At 47.2% G+C, this 24,205-nt stretch overlaps 3 protein-coding genes across 8 annotated transcripts in view; 2 read left to right on the forward strand and 1 right to left on the reverse strand.

The window, feature by feature from the left end:
- The window catches only part of FLVCR2 (FLVCR choline and putative heme transporter 2), a 43,425-nt gene extending 33,625 nt beyond the window's left edge, over positions 1-9,800 (forward strand). The window contains exons 9-11 of one of the 2 annotated variants that reach the window (XM_068165513.1): positions 123-178; positions 2,404-2,501; positions 8,347-9,800. In XM_068165513.1, coding sequence (XP_068021614.1) covers positions 123-178; positions 2,404-2,501; positions 8,347-8,353 — 161 coding nt within the window. In that variant the 3' untranslated portion in view covers positions 8,354-9,800. The remainder of the gene's footprint in view (positions 1-122; positions 179-2,403; positions 2,502-8,346) is intronic. The other variant, XM_068165514.1, reaches the window with a different exon arrangement.
- Positions 9,801-10,259: 459 nt separating this feature from the next.
- Positions 10,260-12,661, reverse strand: ERG28 (ergosterol biosynthesis 28 homolog). Its single transcript, XM_068165515.1, has 4 exons — positions 12,404-12,661; positions 12,107-12,197; positions 10,948-11,066; positions 10,260-10,784 (listed from the first exon to the last, which is right to left on the reverse strand). The coding sequence occupies exons 1-4, from the start codon at positions 12,534-12,536 to the stop codon at positions 10,705-10,707; spliced, it is 423 nt and encodes a 140-aa protein (XP_068021616.1). The 5' UTR covers positions 12,537-12,661; the 3' UTR covers positions 10,260-10,704.
- Positions 12,662-12,863: 202 nt separating this feature from the next.
- TTLL5 (tubulin tyrosine ligase like 5) overlaps positions 12,864-24,205 on the forward strand; it is a 133,489-nt gene continuing 122,147 nt past the window's right edge. For all 5 annotated transcript variants that reach the window (XM_068165606.1, XM_068165607.1, XM_068165608.1 and 2 more), the window contains exons 1-9: positions 12,864-12,970; positions 13,492-13,655; positions 16,565-16,674; positions 17,161-17,243; positions 18,669-18,775; positions 19,310-19,440; positions 19,988-20,070; positions 22,022-22,091; positions 22,377-22,461. In XM_068165606.1, coding sequence (XP_068021707.1) covers positions 13,579-13,655; positions 16,565-16,674; positions 17,161-17,243; positions 18,669-18,775; positions 19,310-19,440; positions 19,988-20,070; positions 22,022-22,091; positions 22,377-22,461 — 746 coding nt within the window. In that variant the 5' untranslated portion in view covers positions 12,864-12,970; positions 13,492-13,578. The remainder of the gene's footprint in view (positions 12,971-13,491; positions 13,656-16,564; positions 16,675-17,160; positions 17,244-18,668; positions 18,776-19,309; positions 19,441-19,987; positions 20,071-22,021; positions 22,092-22,376; positions 22,462-24,205) is intronic.

Here is a 24,205-nt window from a genome sequence, read left to right on the forward strand (position 1 = left end):
ACTGTAATGTGTTCCTATCTCCTCTGGGGCCTCTGCTGCCCCTTTAAGTCCTGGGGAGATTGATTTGGGCTCTGTGCAGTCATTTAACAGCCTTCATCTCTCTCTTCCTGCCTCTTTTGCAGCATTCATTAAGGCTGATCTCCGAAGACAGCAGGCCAATCTGGATAATCAAGAGACAGTGAGTAAACCCCCCTTCAATCCCTGCTGTGCTTCTGCTCTTAGCTCAGGACAACACCCAGCCTCCCTCCTTTCTAGGAATGGGGCTTGCCCTTTCTGAGTTATGATTGCAGCTTCAATTCACTTCTCTTATCCTGCCATTTCTTGCCCACCCTGTGGTGAAGCTCCTTGTTGGCATTTTCTGACAAGGTGGTTGTGATCCCAGGTCTGCCAGCCACTGGGGCCTCTGTTTCTCTGCTGCTAATGTCACACAGAATCTTTAGGCTCTGGTCTTTTGGGAATCTGCAGGGTTGCACACATCTTCTTACTGGCCAGGCTCAGGTATAAGGCAGCACTGTGTTTGCTGCTCTCCTCTGGCAATGCACTGAGACCTCCAGTGCTATGCCCTTGTAGCAATTACTCCAGGCCCCTAGGAAAGCAGGTTATTCCTCATTCCCTGTTCTCAGCTGCCAGGTGGGGTTCAGTGTATGGGACTGGAGGAAGCTGGGTGGCAAATCCCAAACGGGGGCTTGGGCAGCCTGGCTCCCCACACTTTGTGCAGTGCTGCAGGCAAAGATGTTGCTTCACATGTGTGCACCAGTGCTTGGGTTACGATGTCCCTGTGTCATGCTGTACAATACAGATGTTTGTATGTGTGAGAGGGTGTCTGCTGAAGCTCTACCTGCAGGGAAAGGGAGGAGACTGGTGGCTGTTTGAGACTCTTTTCCTTGTTGCTGCAGGCTCCTCTTCTATGATGTTAGCAGAGACATCCACTTAACAGTCATGAAGCCATCAGTGACCATGACTAGGAAAGTGCATAAGCTCAGTTCTCTCTGCTGGCTTGAGTCAGCTCTTTTTGGGAGATAGTGCTGCTATCCTCCAGATAATCTAACCAGTCTGATCTGGAGAAAGACCAGAAGGTCCAAGAAGCAGCTCTGCTCCAGCAGTATAGTGCAAATTATATACTTTTTTACTTTGACTCAACTATCTAAGCACAAACGTAGAGGGTAGGATAAGTAAAGGGAATTGATGATGCCCTGAGTGGTTATTGTGCATGCAGTTCTAGACTTGATGGGCAGGAAAAAGCCTTTATAAGTTATCTGGTTCAGGTAAAGGCCTCCTACCTTGTCATAAGTTAAAAATAATTTCTGCTTGCAACTTTGGCTGATCTGTGCAGTGGTGAGCATCATGGTCTGTGGGACCAAGCTAGAAGAAAACTGCTGTTCCAGAATCCTCCTGTGAATGGGCTGACTGGAACATGTTTAGCTAAGCTGAGTTGGGATGAAGACCAGTCTGTTTTGAGCTACACCAGACTGCTTGTATCCCTTGATGAACAGTGCTGATGTCAAAGGCAGAAGATGAATTGCAAGACCAAACTATCTTCAGCAAGACCTGAGGCAGCAGAGTTATAAGGAGAGGTGGTGGTGGCACTAAGAGTTAATTCAGAACGCATGTGGAAGGCCCAGGAAATATTAGGGTCCTTTGGCAGTGAACATGATGCTTAGTAGTAGTAGTAGTAGTAGTAGTGTCTTTCACCTTTTTCAGACACTTCTGTGGTGAATTGTACACTTTTGCTTAAGTCTTTTTTACTACAAACCTTTTTAATATAAATACCATTGCAAGAGCTTGCTGCTGGAGTGGGGAAGACATTGAGATCAGAGTAAAGGTGGTACATGTGTAATTGATATAATCCTAAAAGCCTGCAGAACTGACTGCTGTAAGAACCAGAGAGAGAATAGAATAGAATAGACCAGACCAGGTTGGAAGAGACCTTCAAGATTGTGTCCAACCTATCCTCACACACCTAGAGGTGTGAATCTGTCAAAAACCTCGCTGGGAGCTCCTTCCCCCTGAGGAGTCATGCTGTGAGAACTTAGGATAAACACCCCACTACACTCCCAAATGTGGCCTCCACATAGCTGAGCTCACTTGAGTACTTCTCAGGTTTCACACACACCCCCAGGTGCTTGACCAACTGAATGTGGGCTGAACCTGATGGTCTGTGCTAACATGGATGTCTCAGTCAGGGCAGTAGCCAGCTGGGCTTGGGCATTGTGCACTGCCTTTCTGGAGAGCTCTGATGGTGTCAGGTACTGGAGCTTTCCTACATGGTACAGCTGCCTTCCCCATGCTTGGTTCATTTTACTTGTTTCTGCCTTTGCCTGTTCTTCCTATTTCCCCTCCCTGCCATTTTCTTCCCAACTTGCTCCTATCTTTTTGAGATTTGACTTGTGCCTGTTGTTACAGAGACTCCAAGGCAGCAATCAGATCATGGATTATGGGACTGTAGCTTGTAAGCCTAACCCCCTGAATTCCCATTCCTGCTCACTAGCTCACACACAAAGGTAGGAGAATCACACTATTGGCTTCTCTGAACGCTCATGGGCTGCACAGGCACCAAGCCAGTGGCACTTGTAGCTTGGCACCGATGGCCATAGAGTATCAAGAATCTTTCTGGCCTTCTAGGGGTACCCACCTGCCCCCAAGAGAAAGACAAAACAGCTTTCAAGAACAGAGTTGAGATCCCACCAGACTCGTGTGAAACGGGAGAACTGAGTTGTCAGTGAGCTACTGGGGAGAGGAGATGCAGGCATTTGGAGACTCTTCTCTTGGCATTTTGCAGTTCAGATTCTTGCTGGAAAGTGATACCAGGAGTCCTGTAGAAGAGTTGACATTGCTAGAAGCCAGGGTGCACAGATGACTTCAAGATGGAAGTTTAAAAACATAGCAATAACAGAGTCATTGGGTTGGTGCCTTTTAGTATAAGAATGACTGCAAACTGTAAAGCTCTGTGCTTGCTGATACGTGAATCTTGATGGCACTTGGCATCTTCTCAGCTGTTGCCCAGGTTGTAACGCTTTATGTGTCTTCTGCTTCACACTGACTGGCTGATCTACCAAGTTAACCACACTACCTTTTGTTTTTCAAGCTCTTTATCAAGTGAATGCATCACTTAGTGCCACAGCCAACAGGACTAACAGGCAAAAGTAGAGTGAGTCTGCTGGGAAAAATAGCCTTAATATCCTGATAAAACTAGAATGTGTGCCATGGAGAGGGTGAGGCTGTCATGCTTTGATGAAAGTGTGAAGAAGGGTCCCATGGGCAGGGAAAGATTGGACCATGAGGATGATCAGAGGGCTGGAGCACCTCTCCTATGAGGACAGACTGAAGGAGTTGGGGCTGTTCAGTCTGCAGAAGAGAAGGCTCCCAGGTGACCTAATTGTGGCCTTCCAGTATCTGAAGGGGGCCTACAGGAAGGCTGGGGAGGGACTTCTCAGGATCTCAGGTAGTGATAGGACTAGGGGGAATGGAATGAAGCTGGAGGTGGGGAGATTCAGGCTGGATGTGTGGAGGAGGTTCTTCACCATGAGAGTGGTGAAGCCCTGGAATGGGTTGTCCAGGGAGGTGGTTGGGGCCCTGTCCTTGGAGGTGTTTAAGAGCAGGCTGGATGAGGCTCTGGCCAGCCTGATCTAGTGTAGGGTGTCCCTGCCCATGGCAGGGGGATTGGGACAAGATGATCCTTGTGGTCCCTTCCAACCCTGACTGATACTATGATACTATGACTTCAGGCTGAGTGCTTCTGAAGTTGTCTCCATGCTGCAGCCTGTAGCAGTTTTAGCAGGGTATTTGCATGGTGTTGATCTGGGACTAAGTATTTAAGAAGCTGTAGCTGTGTGACCTAGGTAAGCCTATGCAGGCAAGCCTACTTGACTGGTACTCTTTTGATGGCTGAAGTCTTTGTCATCACCTTTGTTATCAGACCTACTTGGTACAATTGCCAGTGTTGCCACTGACATCCCACTTGCAAAATGGACACTGCAGGCCTCAGGCATATCTGTTGTTGTGTACACCCTGCATCAAAATCTCTGCCATAAAGAAAAACAGATGAGTTGTTGTCAGAGGAGATTCCCTTCTGAAGACTAGACCCACTTCTTGGGGAAGTCTGCTGCTTCCCTGGGGTTCAGGTTAAAGATGTGAAAAGAAAGCTTCCTACCCTGGTACAGCCCCCAGATTATTATCCATTATTGATTTATCAGGTAGGCAGTGATAATGCTGCAACAAGAAGTCCTGGGGAAATCAAGAGAGACTTGAGGACCTTGGGACAACTGGGTAAGGGATCAGGAGCACAAATAGTTTTCTTCTAGTTGCAGGGAATAATGAAGGAATAAACAGGGAAAGGCATTAGATCAAGAGCTGTCTCTGAGCCTGGTGTCACTGGCAGAATTTTATTTTACATGACACCAGGCCTTCTGGCAAGAGCCAGGACACCCCTGTCTCAAAAAGAAAAAGAATCTTTGCACATGAGTTAGCAAGGCTCATTGAAAGAGTTCTAAACTGGATTTGGAGAGGGAAGGGAATACAACCAAGCTGACTAGAGATAAGCCTGGGGGCAGCACACCAATATTGGGTAAGAATCAAGCCAAGATGGTAATTATCATGGTGGGAGTCTGTTACAGACCATTCAGCCAGGAAGAAAAGGCAGATGAAATATTCTCTAAGCAGCTGGGGGAAGTCTCACAATCACTAACCCTTATTCTTGTGGGGGATTTCAACTTACCAGATGTCTGCTGGAAATACAGTACAGCAGAGAGGAAACACTCTAGGAGGTTCCTTGACTGTGTGGAAGATAAATTCCTGATACAGCTGGTGAGTGAGCCAACTAGGGAAGGTGTCTTGCTAGATGTGTTGTTTGCAAACAAGGAAGGACTTGGGTGATGTGAAGGCTGGAGACCATCTTGGGTATAGTGATCATGAAATGGCAGAGTTGTTCATTTTTGGACAAGTAAGGAGAGGAGTCAGCAGGACTGCCACCTTGGACTTCAGGAGAGCAGAATTTAGCCTGGATAGGAGCCTGGTTGAAAGAGTCCCTTGGGAGGCAATTCTGAAGGGCAGAGAAGTCCAGGAAGGCTGTTAAAATCTTCAGGTGGATGTTCAGCTATTGAGTGGCTTCAGTGTCAAGGAGGAACAGCTTGATTTCCCAGTGTATTAAGGAACACACAAGGTGAAAACCCACATGATGATTCTCTCAGGGAAAGATCTTCTGTTTCCAGCTACTAGTGGCTTCTGGTGATGAAATGGAAAGCCTAGAATCAGACTGTTGACTTGCAGGGAGAAGAGCCATAGCTTCAGTGACAAGAGTCATTTAAAGCCATAGCTTCAGTGACAAGAGTTTATCAGACTTGACACTGCTCAGGAATCACAGCCTGTCAGCAGCTACTTGTCACAGCTTTTGGCCGCTCTGTCCACACTGCTGGATGTTCTCCTTTCTTCCTGCAGGACCTGCCTGGTGTTCACAAGTAGTTTGTTTTCTATCAGCACCCTTATCTGTTTATGATTCTAATTAAACAGATGGTTCCTACTACAGTTTCTACTAATTGCAACAAATTAGCTTAATGGCATTGTGGGCACCTTGTCCTCTATTAACAAAGCTGTAATGGTGGTTCCAACAACCCTCCCACTTCTGTCTGCCTCAGCTCCCAGAAGGTCAGCAGGGCTAGCTTTCTGTATCTCAGGACAGTTGGGTCACATGCCCAGTTTACATGATAATGAGTCTCTTGTGGGCTGCCTTTGCTGTCAGTGCATCTGAAGCCATTCCAACATTGTGCCTCAGGTTTCATAGTAGTGTCAGTTGATGGAGCATACATATTATCCTCACTCACACCTGTGCTGCCTACAGCCTGCTCCTGGTTTCCAGCATTGTTTCTTTGCATTATGAAATGAGCAATTTAATAATTTGCTGAACTTTCCATACTTTGTTTTGACTCAGGAGTGAATTGGCTCAGAAATGTCTTAGGCAACATTTCTTTGGAAATACTTGTAAGCCTGTGTGGGCTTTTGAGAAAGCAGCTATCACAGGAAAGTGCAGGATTCCAGAATGGCAGGACTGACTCCTCATTCCAGCTGGGTTTTGCTGGGCCTCTTTGAAACTTGCAAATTTGCTTGAGGTGTGTTCATGACACTTCAGACTACTTTGTACCAGTCTTTCATAGTGGTAGATCAGTTGAATTTTTCAGTGTGTGTGTGTGAAGAACCTATTCTTTCTAGCAGAGAGGAGGGAGTAAAGTGCTTTCAGACTTTGTCTGTTTTTTTAATTGAAATAAAAACATTTCTCTGGAGTGTTATGCTACCAACAGGGCTGAGCAATGATGATTTTGGATGACCAATGAGCTGCTCTAGGTGTACAGCTGGAGCAGAGGATTTGTTTAAAGCAGGACTGAAGTCCTGCTGTGGCTTCAGACTGCATCCTGGATAAGTCAGGACTCGATCAGGGCCAAGCACCTCTTTTTACTGGCTGTATGCTTGCTTAGATGCAAGGATACATATAATGGGTCTCAGTGGAATACCAAGAAGCATGTTGCTTTTTCCTCCCATGGCCGGTGTGATTTAGAGCATTAGGGCAAGCATCCACCCTCAGTAGCTGCCTAGAGTCTCTTACAAGCTGTAGCATACTCACTAGTGAAATACTGCCAGAAATGACTTAAAAAAAATAATTGGAGTTTTGGGTAGTAGGTGGAAATGGGGTGTACCCCATACCCAGCCTCCTAAACTTCCCTGCTCCCTTTCTGTGCTTAATGTGTGGCAAGCAGCCTTCTATGCCAAAGCCATGGGCAGGCTGTCTGCATGCCCTTTTGCAATACTGTGACTCTCAGCTGTGGAAGCAGCATTCCTTTCTGAAGGCAGTAGAGCTCTGCAGGCTGGCTGATTTCCTAAACCACTGTTCCTGTAGCTCTGCAGCAGGTGAGTGGGTTTAGACCCTAGAAAGGGGTCCAGAGTTGCCAGAATGCTTCCATGATGATTTCTGGTGGGGTTTCCCAAGCCTAAACGTAGTTTTCCTCTTACTCCTACCTCTGGCACTATTTCATGCATCTCCCTACCCCCTCCTGGTAGTAGTTCCCTGGTAGTGCTTCCAGGCATGTCTTTGAAGCTTTCCTGATCTCACTCTTCTGCTTTGGGATATTGCTGCTGACCTCTGTAAAACCTTTTCACCTGCAATTTGTGTAAGAGGCTACTCACAATGAAACTGTTTCATAGCTCTTGCTTCCATGCTGCCTGGACTTCTCTTCAACTGCAATGAGGATGTGAGTCTCTTTCTTGTGTACCTCTGACTTCTGCCTCAGATACCAGCCTTGACCCATAGTGAGTTAGCTTAGAGCCCAGGCTGTGGGAAATGCCACATTTACCCTTGCAAGTCTGCATGCTGTATTCTGACTATGGGGGTGTCTCACTGTAAGCAGAGTCAGAACTTGGAGAGGTATCTGAAGTCCCCTGGGGAAAGGAAAAGTCTTAGGTCTAATCCTAATACAGCCCAGAAGGGCTCAGCAGAGGAGCTCATCAAGCTCTACCCAGTATGGCTGAGATGGAATTGCAGAAGTTTGGCTGTTTCATGCAGCCCAGGCTAGGGTGGTAATTGACAGCAGTCTTGGTTGTCCTTCCTCTGGGGAGTGACTACATCTATCTTGAGGGAAGAAATTGTAGGAGAGTTTGAGGAATCACACTAATTCTTCCATAGGATTTATGGGGGGGGGAAGGTTGTCTCTTATTTCTTCATGGCTGTTTAAGATACAAGTAATGAACTTTGAAGAAGGTAATATCTGTACCATTCTGTGGAGTTATCCCATCCATGAGTTCAAGATGGGGACAGGGAAGAAGCGAGGCAGAGGGTGCCAGCCCTGAACAGGGGGTGGGGATGAAAACACTTGAAGATAAGCAGAACTAGCATCTGTCTGGGAGTTGCAGAGACCTTCAGATGTGCCAGACTAAGGACAGAGAGGAGCTGGTTGCTGTGCTGAACCTTCTGAGGGTGCAGAGGATGCAGGCTCTCTCTGGTGCTTGTACAGACACTGCCTCTGCAGCTTCACCAGTAAAATGTCTCCAAGTGAGCTGGCTGTGGGGCTGATACCTGGGCTTGTGTGGCTTCTATGAATTAACTGTGGTCTGAGAACTACAGCAAGTAATTTAAGGGAAGCAGGACCCTTGTTCTGCCCTGCTGCCCTACTGCCTCTTGCCTGGGGAAGAGAAGAATCTGGAGGAGGGAAGCAGGTGCAGTCTCTGAGGATGATGATTCTTGGGGGATTTCTGCACACTAGCAGGGAGCTGTGTACTAGCCAGCTTCTGGCCAGCTGGCCTCTGAAGCTTGAGTCTGGCAACTCAGGGTTATAACCATATTGTTGTTCTCTGTCTAATTTGCAGAAAGTGATGCCAGAAGCCCGTGGTGATCCCATAGTTCTGGAGGAATCAAAGCTGTAAAGTGGAGGGGTGGCAAAGCTGGGAGATGCACCCTGCCTCATTCCCATCTTTGCTACCCACACTGTCCTCCTGTTACACACACACCATGGCAGGGGTGGCAGCCTCAGGACAGGAGTCCAGTCAACTGTTTGCAGAGAGCGTGAAAGAGCAAAACAAAAAGGGTGTTGCTCTCTTCAGTTATACCTCTGCATCTCACTCTTTTGGAGACTTTGCTGCTTGGGAGGAAAAGATGGGAAAATCGACTCCTTACCCCCATCCTACTCTGCACACTTTTGGGCTAGCGCTGAATATGAGGGTAGCACCCTGCATGTGGCTGTCTCCTCTCACAGGCATCTCTGTGACATGAAATGCAGAAGCTGGACTGTGCTAACTCTGTGAGCAGCCCTGGAAGAGCTTTCAGCTGGTTCTCAGGAAGAGGGATTGCTCTGCATCGGTGCCTGTGGTGCTCTGCGGCACAGGTGATGGTCGAGGCCCCAGAACATCACCAGCAAGTGCGAAGCAGTGCATCTGCCACTGACATCCCTGGTTTTATTACATGTCTGTCCCAGATGAAGCATTCTTAGTTTGTGGATAAACCTCTGTTCAGAATTTACTGAGCTTGCCCTGATGTTCCTATACCTCAGGAGTAATTGAGATACCAATATGCCTCCTTCTGCCTGGAGACAACTAGTTCTGCAGTTTGTGTTGAAGCCACAAGCTAACCCTGTCACTACACTAGCAACAGGAGTCAAACTGCAGGCTCTCTGGACTGAGGACTCTCTTCCTCATTAATCATAAAGTGCCTTTTGTATGTTTCACTACTACATGAACACCTTCATGAAGTGTTAAATTGAAATAACCAGCCAAGACTCTGTTGCTCTTCACAGCCACAGAGATGTTTTAAGTACAAGAAGAACCCAGATTTGCTCCAGTGTGGAAGCTTTCCACTTTATAACAGAGAACAGGGGAATCCCTCTTGATAGCATTTGTGTCTTGTAGACATTGCCCCTTAGTATGCTGCTATTTATTTTCTAAACACAAATGTAGGTCTATATCCCTTCTCCTTCCTTTCCAGCTTCCCTCCACTGGTGGAGACATCAAATGTCCTTATATTGCTTAATTCATGCAGTTATGCATGTAGCACTTTGTGGGAGGAGGGACAAAAACCACAACCAGGTGGAACAGGTAAAACTAGTCCTCTCTGACATACCATTTTTGACAAACCCTTTTTTTTTTCCTCTGTGAAACTATAGTCTTTTGGTGCATTAAAAAGTTCAGGTTTCTATCTTTGATAGTTTGGGATTGAGCAAAGGGGGTGGTGGTGTCTCAAATGGCTTTTCAGAAGTTCTGAGCGTTGTACATTTAATGTGAATGTACAATGAAATGGGAAACATTCCTATTAAAATGTTGAAACAGTCTGCATCTACCTCTGTCTCTTTTAATAGCCTGAAATGTTTTGCAGAATGGAAAAATCATCTTTCTGCTTGGTACTGTTGTGCTCTTTTCTTCCCTTCGGTGTTATTCTTTCTTCTGCCCATGCACCATCTTCCTAGCTAGGGCTGATCCTGCTGGCTCCTCCCTACCTTCTGGACACTGCCAACCTGGCAGCCAGGTCTAAGCAACGTTTTCCTCTTTTCTCCATCTTTTCTGTAGTTGTAGCTCACTGCAAAGGTGTCTCACAGACACTTGGAACTGTAACAACTTTCTTCAGGTGTGTGTGACGTGAGCAGCCAGACCTAGAATTCTGTGGGAAATAGGGAAAGGTGGGGTTGCTGTAAAGAGAGGTGATTTACCCTGCAACACACGGTAGAAATGGCTGCTTGCTCTGAGGTTGCATTTCATTTATCTGCTGCTGTGTAGGAAAAAGACAATAGGGCTCCACACATTTCTCTCATTTATTAGAGATGGCCCCTGAAGAACACACACATGCAAGTTACACAGTAGTGCCAGGGGCAGCACATGTACTCTTTCTGGTCCAAAGTGTCCAGTGGATCCTGGGTAGCTCTCCACCACCTCCTGACAAGTACACTAGGAATTAGTGCACTGGGCATGCCCGGGACAGTGCCTGCTCTCCTCCAAGGAGGCAGTCACCAAACTGCCCCTCTCCACAAGCTCTTACACAAAGTCCTCTGGGACGTGGTCTTTGACATCAGTCTGTTGAACTATTGCTTGGACAAGAATCAACACTTGGTAATGAAGAATGATTGAAAGAGTCCAACATTGATCCACCAGTGGGACTGAAGTTCTGGAGAAGTTCAGCTGAGATTTAATGGAAGTCTGGTAGTAAAACCAGACAATGCTGACCTACACAGGGCCTCGCTTTCAGTTTTTCTTCTTGTTCTGTGACAGTGCTTCTACCTCCAGGTACTGCAGCCCAATCAGCATGCCCAAGATAGAGAAACCTGTGATGAAGATATAAGTTGTGCAGAGAATGCTGCACAGGAGATGAGACACTCCCCCCCAGCTATGTCCTCCCTGCCCTTAGCTCATAGCTCCATGGGGCATTTTTCTGGGGCGTCATATCTCCAAGGAGTTTGGGGGGGGAAGCGGCAGAGCTCTACTTACTTGCTACCATGAGGGGTGCCATAACTCCAATTGTCAAGGCTGCAGTGCGGTAAACGAAGACCTCGGAGAGGAAGTGAACAAGGGCCAGAAAGAAGGTGAAGAGCGTCAGGTAATAGAGGCTGTTGGAGGGCAGAAAGTAACAGGTTATCATCTGGCCTATAGTATGGGTACAAGCATGGCTGAGTGGAAATGAGGTAAACTGTGGCAGCACAGATGACATTTGGTCCCTTTTCTAGTGAAGTGCAAAAGCAGGCAGCAGCTGAGAGGAGAATGGGGCAATGTGTTTAATGGTGCATTGAAAGTCACAGGAATTGTTCAGTCTGAAGGCAGGTGAAGAGGGGAGAGTAAGAATAGGGCACTGGTGAAGTGAGAAGCATGTATGCACATGAAAAGAGGGTGAGAACTGGATGAGCCGAGAACTGGGTGAGGGACAGGACTGACAACTCATCTTCCCACCTGTGCTCTGCTACCCTCTAGAGGCCACAGTTGTGGAAAGGGAGCAGATCCCAGAAATCCTATGAAACAATCGTCTTGGTAGCTGATAGCAAACTGCCTCCCTATCACTGACAGCCCAATGACATGCTGACAAGCAAACAGGAACTTCTGCTGAAGGGCTGGGAGAGGTGGTCACAAAAGAATGAGTTCTATCAATCTCCAACGCACATGACAGACCCAGAGTCACCCTGCTTGGAAATCCCTCCCAGAAATATTTGTTACCACGGGGAGAAATAGCCTGCCCTCAGCATCAGGCTGCATCTCAGGCCCCTTGTCCTCAGTGGTTAAGACTGCTGCAAAGGGACTCTTAACCTGCCACAGCCTTTAGCTGAGCTATCACAGAAAAAGAAGAATCAGTCAGACCATAGCCTTAGTAATTGCTAATTGCAAGAGCAGCAACACCACCAAATGTTTTCCAACCTGGAGCTCAGAAATTCGTAACCAATTTCTGCCTCACCTAAGAAACTGAGCGCTCAGGCTCTCCACACAGGCATGAAGGAGCAGCAGTTAACACACAAATCCCACAGGGGGACGCTTTCAACCCCATAAAGAGTACAGGAGGAGCTTTTGCTTCCCCACCTCCTCTACGCTGCCCTCTAAGCTAGATGGTCAGGTTGTGACTAGCAAACAAATCAAAGGATTTCTCCAGTGCTGCTGTACGTACGTCCTGTTGCGGATGTCAATGGCGCAGAGACAGCGGATCACTGAGGACAGCAAGGTCCAGACGCCGAAGGTCCGAGCCTGGAGCCCGTTCACTGCGCAATGAAAGTAGAGGGGGGCACATGGACATCATGCACAGCCTCACCTGCCTCCCCCCCATCCCCGCCAGGGCGGCGCACGCCGGGGCAGCGGGCGACTCCCGGGCCTGAGCGCAGCCTTCGAGGCGGTGCCCAGAGGAGATCCCAGTATCCACGGCTGGAAGGCGACCTCCAAGACTCAGGGTGGCCGGCGCGGCCCTTACCGAGCCCGGGGCTGGCGGTGTACAGCTTCTCCGAAAGGAAGCTGTGGTCGCGGAAGCTCTGCAGGGTGTTCCCAGCGGCGATGACTGACACCATCACCAGCCAGCTGCGCAGTACGTTGAGGAATCGGCTCATCTTCCCTGCCGACCGGTCGGCCGGCACGAAACCTGTCCGTAAGGTTCGGGCCGCAGCCACCACCCGGCGTCGTGTGTCCCCAGACGCTCTCTCACCGGGGCCCGTCCTGCTACCCCCGAGCACGCCGCCGCCTCGCACGCCCATTGGTCGCAGGCGCGACGCTCCTCCCACGTACCACGCTGACGTGAGGCCTCTACCGCCAATCGAATCCTTCAGCGCTCGGGAGGAGGCCTCACTCCCTGTGGCCCTGTGGAAGGGGTGGGCGGGGAAAACGGCGGGGCGCTCGCCTGCCTGTTGCGCCTGCGCGCTGGGGGCGGGCCCAGCGCTCGCCGGTTGTTGTAGTAACGAGGAAGCGGCGGGCGAGGCCCTGGTTGCCTGGCAGCCATCCCCGCTTGTCTCTGCCCTTCCCGCCGGTTGGGGCTATGTCGGAGCAGGTAAGGGAAGCTGAGGGAGCTGCTGCCTCAGGGTGAGGGGCGGTTGGTCGCCGGCTCCGGCGTGGTAGTTGTGGCCCCTCTGGCGCTCTTGCCTCTCCTGGGGCCGTCGCGAGGTAGGCCGGGCCCTGGGCGCGGCCGGGCTGGGGGTCAGTTCCCGGGCCGGTAGAAGTGTTGCGGTGTCCCGCTGAGCCCAGCCAGGGGAGCCTCCGTGCCTGGGAGAAGGCGGCGTTTGCCACTGGGCCAGGCCTGTCTAAGCCCGGTAGGGTCCTGCGGCCGGAGGCGGGGCAGGGACCCTTCAGTGGTATGTGCTTGAGTGACTCTCACGAGCAGATAGGAAATAATCTGCTGGAAGGTGATGGTTCTTCCTACGCTCTCCTGGCCATGAGACAATTTACAGACTGCAACAAGCTTGGTGATGGTCCTGTGAGAAATATGTATTGACAGGAGGTGGGAGTTAAGTTACCTCATGTCACTTGCTGTCCTGCTTAGCTATGCATTTATGCTTTTAATCCTTGTTGCAGGTAGCTGCTTTTGAAAAACCCATTGAATCTGGAGGGAGAACTCTCAGAGGCTGCTGAGACTGTGCTGTATGAAAACTCCCAGAGGAAATGCCAGTTGGGATGGCTCGAGATCTGGAAGAAACTGGCTCATCCTCAGAGGAAGAAGATGATGTAGATGGGTTGAAGTAAGTAGGAAAACCCCTCTTAACCATTTTCATCTCTGTGCTTTCTGCAGGATTTGTACTAATCTGAAAAGACAGTTGCATTCCTTACCCTCCTACCCGTAAAGTGGAAGATGGTTTGGGCCCTAAGTCCATAGGCAGGAGACTACATTTGTAGCCTCAAAGACCACTGTATTCATCAGGGTTGAAGGTGGAGCTCTTTTCTTGGCTGCCCTGCCTGTACTTTTATTGCTCTCTTCTGTCATGTTCCTAAAATGGGAATTTTAGTGATGTTATTTAAGCAAACAAAGAAAATGCATGTCCTTTATTCTTTGTTTATTTTTGTGATGTTTATGGTTTTACTTTCCTCTGGAGAATGGAAATGTACAGTAAAATGATATGCAATGCTTTATAGCCTTTTACAAATCTGTTTTGTAAGCACTCAGCTCCTAGATTTCCTTTTTCTTGCTAGTGAGTCCTTGTTCTGTCTTTGTTTATTAGCTTCTTTTATCTTTCTTCTGAAGGAGTTGCTCCTTCACTTTTCCCCCAAATGGAGTTCTTTTTCTGTTTCAGCTGGACCTACTTTAATAACTCCAGTTTGTTTTCTTTTGGATTCATTTTGCTACTAGGTGCCCAGTTGCAAACTGCAGTGACTTAAAGTATTTAAAGGGATATTGTTTCATACTAAGTAGCTGGCTCAGACTTGCCAGACACTCATAGACAGAAGGGTGCAGAACTGCCTTCACCTGCAAAGTAACAGTGTGTCTGCATCAAGTGACCAAGGGTCATGCTAAGAATGAATGTCACCTGGAGGATTGAGTCCTACTGCAAATCCTCAGGACAGGCTTAACATAAACTCTCCTCCTGTTGCCTCAGCTCATTTCCCACTTATATAAGGCTCTAGCCTGTACTGTAAATTCTGGAAGCTTCTTGGGGCCCTTCCAGCTCAGTACTACTCCTCAGTAGTTAATTTTTATATTCTTCACTGGTGGTGGAAGCCCATGGGAGTCCTGTGAGGTTATTTTATATGGGTGATACTGGAAATAAATAGGGTTAAGAAGGCTAAGGTTATGCTTAAGAGGTGCTACTTACTCCAGTATCAGAAAGTGGCCCTTTTATCTCTGTTCCTGTGCCCTAAGTATGGGAAGTGTTTTGTTTTCTGTAGTTTCTCCAAATATTTGGCAGACAATGATGTAGCATATTCTACAGACAAATGTTTCTGTGTAGCTGTCAATCTTTCTTCTTCTCTGTGTAGACAAAAATGTGTCTGTTCAACTTAACTTTTTCGTGGTTCCATTTCCTTGTGTGGTGAGTAATAAGCAATCAGAGTTTTATCTGATTAGAGAGGTTGACAGGGTTTCTTTCTATGATCTTAGGATTTTATATAATAGATCTTAATTTTTGGTTTGTCCATGTCCTTAATTCCTCTGAGGAGATGACAGTTACCCATGTAGCCTTGTTGTTTTGGACAGAACCAATCCCTTTACCTTGAAACCTGTAGCTTGAGTGGCTGGCTGGGGGCGTTGCCATTGAATGCTGGCTTGTATTCTACTGAAATTAAAAAGGAAGAACATAAGTTTGCCTGTTGTTTTGAGGCAAGACAAGCTTGTTGTAGTCTCTGAGACTCTGCATGAGTGCCTTTTTGTGCACTTTACAGTCCAGGATTACAACCAGACAGCATGCACTAATCCGCAGTTCTTAAACTGGAGACTGGAACCTGCGTTGGAAGGCCTAGTTGTGTGGATACCAGCAGTTGTGGTTCATCCTGAATGATAGGTCCTGTTTTCAGGCTACAAATGCAGAGAACTGCAGTTTCCCCCAAATTACACTCAGTAAAATATATACAAATTAAACAGAATTCTGACTTAGACTGGCAAAATCAACCCAAGAAGAGGATGTTCTGGAAAATTCCCTTTAGAGCTGAGTACCAAGGGTGCCTAGTCTGTGTGTGTGAGTCAGCACAACCACAAAACCACAGCTGAAATGCAAAGAGTAAATTTATTTTTGTTACCTTGCCAACTGGAGTCTCCCTGGAGCATCACCCAGGCAGAGACAAAAGTGGGGACACAGGCACCATGGAGCTTGGTCCTTGCTGGAGGATTGCTGAACTTGCTGTTTGTGCCTGGGTTTGAGGAGGCAGAGTTTACCCCTGTGCTTTGAGCTTTCCCACAGCAGGGCAGGGATCTCAAACATGTTTGATGGGGTGCCTCAATCTGTCAGACCTATGCTATCTGAGCACAGATGTTCTGATTGTCACACATGCAGGGATAGAGAACAATTAGGATGGTGTTAAGGGACTGTAGCATTGCCTTATGAAGAAAGGGTGTGAGAGACCTAGGGCTTATTAGTCTGGAGAGGACAAGATTGAGAGGGCATCTAATAAATGTATATAAATATCTGAGGGCTGGGTGTCAAGGAGGAAGGGACAGTCTCTTCTCACTTGTGCCCTATGATAGGACAAGGGGCAATGGATGTTAACTACATCACAGAAAGTTCCACCTCAACATGAGGAAGAACTTCTTCACTGTGAGGGTCAGAGCACTGGAGCAGGCTGCTCAGAGAGGCTGTGGAGTCTCCTTCTCTGGAGACTTTGAAGACCCACCTGGATGCATTCCTATGTGACCTATGCTAGATTCTATGGTCCTGCTCTGATAGGGGGTTGCACTTGAAGATCTCCAGAGTTCCCTTCCAACCCCTAACAACCTGTGATCATCTGGAGTGTATTTTTCTACACCCCAGCTGCAAGTCACTTGAGCATGTTTGCAGGCCTCCTCATCAATTTTCCATTGCTTCCCCACAGCGTATTTGCCTGTGTGCTGTCTGCAGGGCAGGTGGGCAAGCATGGGCAAGTACAGAGAATTGCTGTGCCCTCACTGTAAGTGCTGTGTGTATGAGGCTCAGCAGTTGCTTACTACTGACTGTTGCCATTTCAGGGATCACCCATGTATCAGGTGGACCGGTGGAGGTTGCAGGCGGATCCCTGTCTTGGTGTTTCATGCTGAAGCCATTCTGACCAACGACAGCTACCTCCGCCTGATTGGAGGTGAGTACAACTTCATACCATTGTTTTTGCCTGAGGGCATGAGGTGGAAATCTCATATTTGATGTTCCCTTCTCTTTGTAATGGGGAAGAGGACAGATTAAGAAGCAAATGACAATTGTCTCTGAGCACTGAGACGTTCTGAAAGGCTTGATCAGTTGGCAAATGTTTTTCGTGTCTTTGGGTTGTGACAAATGTCTATAATGGTCCCTCCATTGGGCCCTGATGTGTTTTGAGTTGAAACTGTCTGCTTGCAAATTGATCTTGGGGGCCATGTCAGAACCTATGACCAGAATACAAATTCACTACTCTGTAGTGAAGAACTTAAAGCCAGTCTTTGCCTGCTATGTAATGCTGCACTATGGATTAACTGCTGCTGTAGTGTGCTGAGTCCTGTGATGCTCTTCTGTCTTCTTTGGTAGCATAGGCAACTTTGATTTGTTCTTGTAGCTGCAGAGTCTAAGACTGTGTCTCTTGCCCTCTTAACAGAGCGCTACCACTTGTCCTACAAGATTGTGCGGACAGACAGCCGCCTGGTCCGAAGCATTCTGACCGCCCACGGGTTCCATGAGGTGAGTGCAAGGATCTTCAGATCTAATTATGTGCTGGGCTGGGAAGTGGTGATAATGATTGATAACAATGACAATGATGATTATGTTTTGGGTTTTGCTGGTGTTTTGTTTTGTTTTTTTAATGTACTCTGCAGGCTTAGAACTAGGACTAAGAGAGTTGGGGTTGTTCAGTTTGGAGAAGAGAAGGCTCTGAGCAGACTTTATTGTGGCCTTCCAGTATCTGAAGGGGACCTACAAGAAAGCTGGGGAGGGACTTTCTAGGGTGTCAGGTAGTGATAGGAATATGGGGGAATGGATCCAAGCTAGGGGAAGGTAGATTTAGATTAGATGTTAGGAAGAAACTCTTCACTGTAAGGGTGATGAAACACTGGAACAGGTTGCCCAGGGAGGTGGGGGAATTTAAGGCCAGGCTGGATGTGGCTCTGGGCAACCTGATCTAGTACAGGATGTCCCTGCCCATGGCAGGGGGGTTGGAACTAGATGATCCTTGAGGTCCCTTCCAACCCTGACAATTCTGTGAGTCTATGAGGTGTTGGTTTTTTTGTTAACATGCTCTGCTAAGTCAGGCAGGAAGTACGTTGTGATTTTGCTCTCTCAAAGGAGTACCCTTTAGCCTTAAGCCTGCAAAATTAGGGAAGAAGTGATGCTGGAGTTGGGTCATGTGTTGTTCTTTTTTTGCTTTTAAAGCGTCATCTCACAGCCTTGGGGAGAGCTGAAGGATTTAATCCCTCAGCCTTTGCCAGCTCATGAATGTATTGACGTAGCATTTCACATTTACCTTCTAACATGGTCTTGCTCTAATGAATGTCCTATACGCCAGAAGATGTGTGGGTGGTGGATTTTCTTCTCAGTAACACCAAGTTAAGGAACTGGTCTCACAAATTTCTTGAAGCAATAGAAAATTCTTTACAAGTTGGGTTTAGGTAGGCTACAAAAAGAACAAACCCACAAGTTTGTTTGAAAAATATGGCATGGTTCTTTCCCTGCACTTCTGTACGGTAGGATGGGAGTCTGACTGGAGTTGCCCTAATATTTGAGACAGGTAGAGGAGGTTGTCTTAAGTTAGAATTGCTTTAGCCTCATAAATATAAGGTCACAGTCTCTAGGACAAGTGGTAGTGCTTTTCATTAGGAAGAAATTCTTCATAGAGAGAGTGATTGCCCATTGGAATGTGCTGCCTGGGGAGCTGGTGGAGTTGCCATCATTGGAGGTGTTTAGGAGGAGACTTGATGGGGTCCTTGGTTGCATGGTTTAGTTGATTAGATGGTGTTGGTTGATGGGTTGCACGCGATGATCTTGGGGGTCTATTCCATCCTATTCCATCCTATTCCATCCTATTCCATCCTATCTTGAAGGTCTCTTCCAACCTGGTCCATTCCATTCATTCTGTGTTTTCATGTGTGATGTTTTTGTGTTGCTTTTCAGGTGCACCCCAATAGCAGTGATTATAATCTCATGTGGACAGGATCACACTTGAAGCCCTACTTGCTGCGTTCCCTCACAGATATTCAGAAAGTCAATCATTTCCCCAGGTAAGGCCTTGGTGCCTTGGTACCATGTTTTGCTGACCATCTTTCTGATGGTTTGCAAAAATTTCAACATAAACAAAAAAAGCAGCCAGAATATACATGATACTGAAAACTCAATGCACTGGGCCTGTGCCATATGCTGGCTTCGTTCTAAACAGGCCTTGAGTTGAAGCACTGTGGCCTCAGTACTGGAATTTATTTTGTCTTAAGTGTTTTAGTGGTATAAGTATTTGGCACTTTAGGCTCTTAGTTACAGAGAGTCATATATCACCTGCTAAAGTTTATGAACCCCATTGTAACTGTTTGCTGTGTTTCAGTCCTGCCCTGGGAGTTGCAAGAGGTGCTACAAACAAGGATGAATATTAATATGGGACCACAGGACTGAGAGAGTAGAACTGAAGAGTAGTGACAGATTGTGGGTTAGACATCTGGCAGGTCTACAGATGGTTGTGAAACTTGGATGAAGGGTTGCTGTAATGTGTCTGTTAGTTTTTCATGTGGGCAAAAAATAGCTAGTCTCTTGTTTGGGGACTTCAGGTCATATGAACTGACACGAAAGGACAGACTATACAAGAACGTCAGTCGTATGCAACTGGCCCATGGATTCAAGACATTCCATATCCTACCTCAGACCTTTATCCTCCCAACAGAGTACCAGGACTTCTGCAGTAAGTGAATGGCTGATGGTGCTCAGACCTGAAGCAAAATAACTGGGTGGGGGTAAGGAAATTACTTTTAATAATCTAGCCCATTGATTATGCCAGTGGTCAAGGCAACAAAATTAGAGGAGGCTGGAAAGATGGGAGAAAAGGCCCTCATGGTTCTTTTTATAATTTCTGCTCTCTGTCTGTTTCAAGAAGCTGATGTGGGCTTAAGGCTTCAGCTCTTTGTGCATAGTGTTGATGATCAACTTTACAATAACCTTGACTGCTATCAGTGGGTACTGAAGAGAAAAGTGCCTAACGGAGGCATAGGACCCAGAAATTAATCTATTGGAGTAGCAGGAGGGGCTTCAGGGAGGGGCTGTAATAATTGCAGTGAGTCCCAAGGGGTAAAAACATCAAAAAAAGGACATTTAAACAAAAAAAAAAGTATACTTTGATCTCCTCATGGACTTCTCTAAACCTTAGTGTAGGCAATGTTCTTGATTCTTGCTCCCTTGTAAAGAAGCAAAATGGAAGATGTTTCAGACTTGTGCTGTTTTGTTTTTACCAGATACCTATTCTAAGGACAGAGGCCTATGGATAGTGAAGCCTGTGGCCTCTTCCAGAGGTCGAGGTGTCTACCTGATAAACAATGTAAGTGCTCAGCAAAAGGACTGCTCTTCAGTGACATTGTCTGCAAAACTGTCAGACACTGGCTCTGCTCTGGGTTTCAACCATGCTTTGGTGAGCAGCTTGACAGCCCTGTGCAGCTGTCAAAGCCTGCCTGGGTCAATGCAGCATAATCAAAAGCAATCTATTTCTTTGTATCATGTGATTATTGTACAGCCTACCTTCAAGTCTTAGCTTATTAGGAGCAAGTTCATGCTCCTGAGACAGTTTGGGAAGCTGTGCTGCTTCATACTCTCCTTGTGTCTGACAGTAGGCTGGCCTTGGGAAGATACCAAGAACTTTCCTTGGTCGTTTCCCTGTGTGACCTAAACAGTCCTCAGTCTCTTTGTCTCCCTCTTCCCTGGGAAAAGAAGAGTTAAAATGAAACCTTATGTGTATCAGTCTTAGAGCTGTGTTGTCTAAATGCCAACATGCCCTTACTGAGGTGTAATGGGGATGATTCTTTGAATTCAGTGTGCTGGTAATAGTGTCTTTTGCCCATTGTGGGCTTTGCAGGGAGCTAGGTTGTTGTAGGTAAAAAATGCATCTGGGCAGGAGCCAAACACATGAGGGAATTCCAATAAATATTCTCAGCAGCAAAACTGACTGGTGAGTCATTTTACTTTCACTCACTCAAGCACCTTTAACCTCTCCTGCACTGAAGGGGGGAGAGTGGGGTCATGCTGCCTCATCTGTTCTCTGCTTGGATCACCTCCCTTAAAATAGGGGAGTGATTTGCTGAGTGTATGAGGTAAGTGTTTCCAGAGCTACACTCAGCTTTTTCCTTGCTTGAAAGAGAGGAACGAGCTCAGGCTTCTTTGTCAATTGGCCACGAACTGGGGAAAAGACCCTTCTGGGACCAATCTCCCTTCGTGCTTATCTGTTCGAGAAACACTTCATCTAGTTTGGCCTAAAGACTATGGTTTCCTCCAGTGTGATGCCATTAAGGGAGTGTTCTCTAATCTCAATACAAAAGTGTTTTAAAAACCAAACCAAGACACAGACAAAATCAGTTAAGAAAACCCCAAACCAATGAAGCCCTATCCCCCTGCTCCCAAAATCCCAACCACCACCACAAAGCAACCGAAACCCCTTAATAACAAACCCTGAATTTGTCTGTTTGATAATAAAAGAGGTTGTCACTTGTGTGACGTGCTGAGGGAAGTTGAGATTGCTCCCTCATGCTTGTGTGTGTGCACTCTGTAGGCCTAGGCCTCCTGCTTGTGATGCTGGTGATGTGGCTGAATACATGCAAGCTTGAATAAAGGCAGGATGGGGGGAGTCCTCTTGGCTCTTTTGCAAGTGGAAGGCAAGGAACTGTTTTGATCACATGAATATGTGATGTACATTTGTCATAACTTTCTGCTCTGAGCTATGAGGGTAGCATCTTCCTGGTACAGTAGCCCCTGCTGTGAACTGAATCTCATTAGGAGATAGGTAAGCATGTAGGCAAGAGGCTGAATAACAGCCCAAGATCTAGTCATAAAGTTGAAGAGGGTTTTTTTGTCAGTTGTGGATTCCTTACCACCTGTAGTTACATACTCTTTCCAGCGTCTTCTAAACCTCTCCTCCACGTGTTTGATTGAACACTTGAGAAGCAAAAAGAATGACATGTACTTTTTACATGTGTTTTTTGCCTGCCATGGGGCTGTTAAATCTGTATTCTCCTCTAGGAGCACTTAACTGACAGATTCAATGGGCAGTGTTTGTGGCAGTTCTCAGGTTTCTGATTAGACTCTAACCTATCTTAAGTGTGTTGTGACTGACGGTGGTGTATTTTCATTTTGGTTTTGTTTCCTGCCTCCCCGAACACAGCTGTTGGTGCAGAGCGGCTTTATGAAGGAAAGGTTGGAAAACAATATGGTGGGTTTGATCTGCTCATCTTATTATTTAAGCCTCCTGTTTTTACAGTTTTGGATTCTCTGTTCTTCTGTAGCCAAACCAGATTGTCCTGAAAGACAACATCCTGGTTTCTCGTTACATCAGCAACCCCCTGCTCATAGACGGTGAGTGTGCTCAGGAGCTGCTTTTCTCTCTTCTCCCAACCCCACACCTGAGGATCTCTGCCATTATGCCAGAGTTTAGTGCCATAATCGAGTGCTCTATCTTTTACTAGTGCCAGAAAAATTCTAACTAGAGAATTCCTTAATCTGGAAGCTTTCCAACAGGGAAAGCTTCAGATCCCTATGTCGGCAGCAGATGATGGTGTATTGCTCTCAGTCTGTTGCAGTGGTTCAGCTGGATCTGATGTCTGAGAAGATATTTGCAGTCACTGACTTTCTGTATTCCAGATTTCAAGTTCGACGTGCGCCTCTACGTTCTGGTTACATCCTATGATCCCCTTGTCATCTATCTCTACGAGGAGGGATTGGCCAGGTAGGGGAGATGCCTTCTTTCTCTGTGTACCTGCACATGGTGATCCAGAGATGTCTTGGCTTCCCTCTGTACTCCTTACACAACTGCAAGTGAGGGAAGTGCCAGACAGCGAGCTCTGCAGAGTTTAAACATCTGGTGCTTTGTCATGCTGTGTGTCGGTTTTCTTTATATAGATCTTTGGGGATGGACTTTTTCACATGTGCAGTAAAGAAAGCAAGTTCTCAACTCTGAATGGCCTAGGATTGATAGGATGTTCTGACAATGGGCCATCCATAGCAGGCCTCCAAAACAAGATCTGTGCCATCATTAGTGTCTTAAAGGTAGATCTTCTGATTGTGACAAAGGTATTTACTTTTGGAAAAATCCACCTCTGCAAGAGGCAAGGCTTCTATTCTGGGGGCAAGCGTGAGGTGGTTTGCTTACTGTTGTCAGCAATTGTTGTGTCCTGTTGTGCTTGAAAATGCTGGTGAATGGTGCCACGTCCAGCTGGTGGCCAGTCACTAGTGGTGTGCCCCAAGGATCAGTGCTGGGCCCTGTGCTCTTTAACATCTTTATTGATGATCTGGATGAGGGCACTGAGTCGATTATCAGTAAATTTGCTGACAACACCAAGCTGGAGGCAGGAGTTGATCTGCTGGAGGGTAGAGAGGCTCTGCAGAGAGACCTCGACAGGCTGGACAGATGGGCAGAGTGCAACGGCATGAGATTGAACACAGCCAAGTGCCGGGTTCTGCACATTGGCCACAACAACCCCATGCAGAGCTACAGGCTGGGGTCAGAGTGGCTGGAGAGTGGCCAGGCAGAGAGGGATCTGGGGCTGCTGGTTGATGGTAGGCTGAACATGAGCCTGCAGTGTGCCCAGGCAGCCAGGAGGGCCAATGGCATCCTGGCCTGCATCAAGAACAGTGTGGCCAGCAGGAGCAGGGAGGTCATTCTGCCCCTGTACACTGCACTGGTTAGGCCACACCTCGAGTACTGTGTCCAGTTCTGGGCCCCTCAGTTTAGGAAGGATGTTGACTTGCTGGAACGAGTCCAGAGAAGGGCACCAAAATTGGTGAGGGGCTTGGAACACAAGCCCTATGAGGAGAGGCTGAGGGAGCTGGGGTTGCTTAGCCTGGAGAAGAGGAGACTCAGGGGTGACCTTATTGCTCTCTACAACTGCTTGAAGGGGCATTGTAAACAGGCAGAAGTTGGTCTCTTCTCCCAGTCAGCCAGCACCAGAACAAGAGGACACAGTCTCAGGCTGTGCCAGGGGAGGTTCAGGCTGGAAGTCAGGAGGAAGTTTTACACAGAGAGAGTGATTGCCCATTGGAATGGGCTGCCTGGGGAGGTGGTGGAGTCGCCATCACTGGAGGTGTTCAGGAGGAGACTTGACAGGGTGCTTGGTTGCATGGTTTAGTTGGTTGGGTGTTGTTGGATGATAGGTTGGACGCAATGATCTTGAAGGTCTCTTCCAACCTGGTTTATTCTATTCTAAAATACACTTCTAGAAGATGATAGTCCAGAAGGTCTTGTTGGTAGCAAGATTGCAAATTCGATAATGCGAATGCTCTCTGGCTGACTTTGTTCTTTTGAGGTTGAGACTATTACCTCTAGAGCTTGAAACAGTATTGCAACCAGCCCTGAATGGAATCTTTTGTTAACAAATAAATTTTCTTTCTGAGTGTTCAGCCAGAAGCATCAGTCTCAGCAATCCTAGACTCTCTATCTTGGTAAGATCTCAGGTGACAGTAAGACTTGCAAA

The sequence above is a fragment of the Melanerpes formicivorus genome, unplaced genomic scaffold (assembly GCF_026170545.1).
Source record: "Melanerpes formicivorus ecotype bairdi unplaced genomic scaffold, bMelFor1.0.p_v2 SCAF_90, whole genome shotgun sequence".
In the NCBI taxonomy this organism is placed as follows: domain Eukaryota; kingdom Metazoa; phylum Chordata; class Aves; order Piciformes; family Picidae; genus Melanerpes; species Melanerpes formicivorus.

Bases quoted from the DNA above. Each gene is read 5' to 3' on its own strand.
- ERG28 (XM_068165515.1), bottom strand. From the start codon at position 12,536: ATGAGCCGATTCCTCAACGTACTGCGCAGCTGGCTGGTGATGGTGTCA. The intron at 12,198-12,403 runs GTAAGGGCCGCG...TTCATTGCGCAG, and splicing joins CACCGCCAGCCCCGGGCTCG to TGAACGGGCTCCAGGCTCGG. The intron at 11,067-12,106 runs GTACGTACAGCA...GCCCTCCAACAG, and splicing joins ATTGACATCCGCAACAGGAC to CCTCTATTACCTGACGCTCT.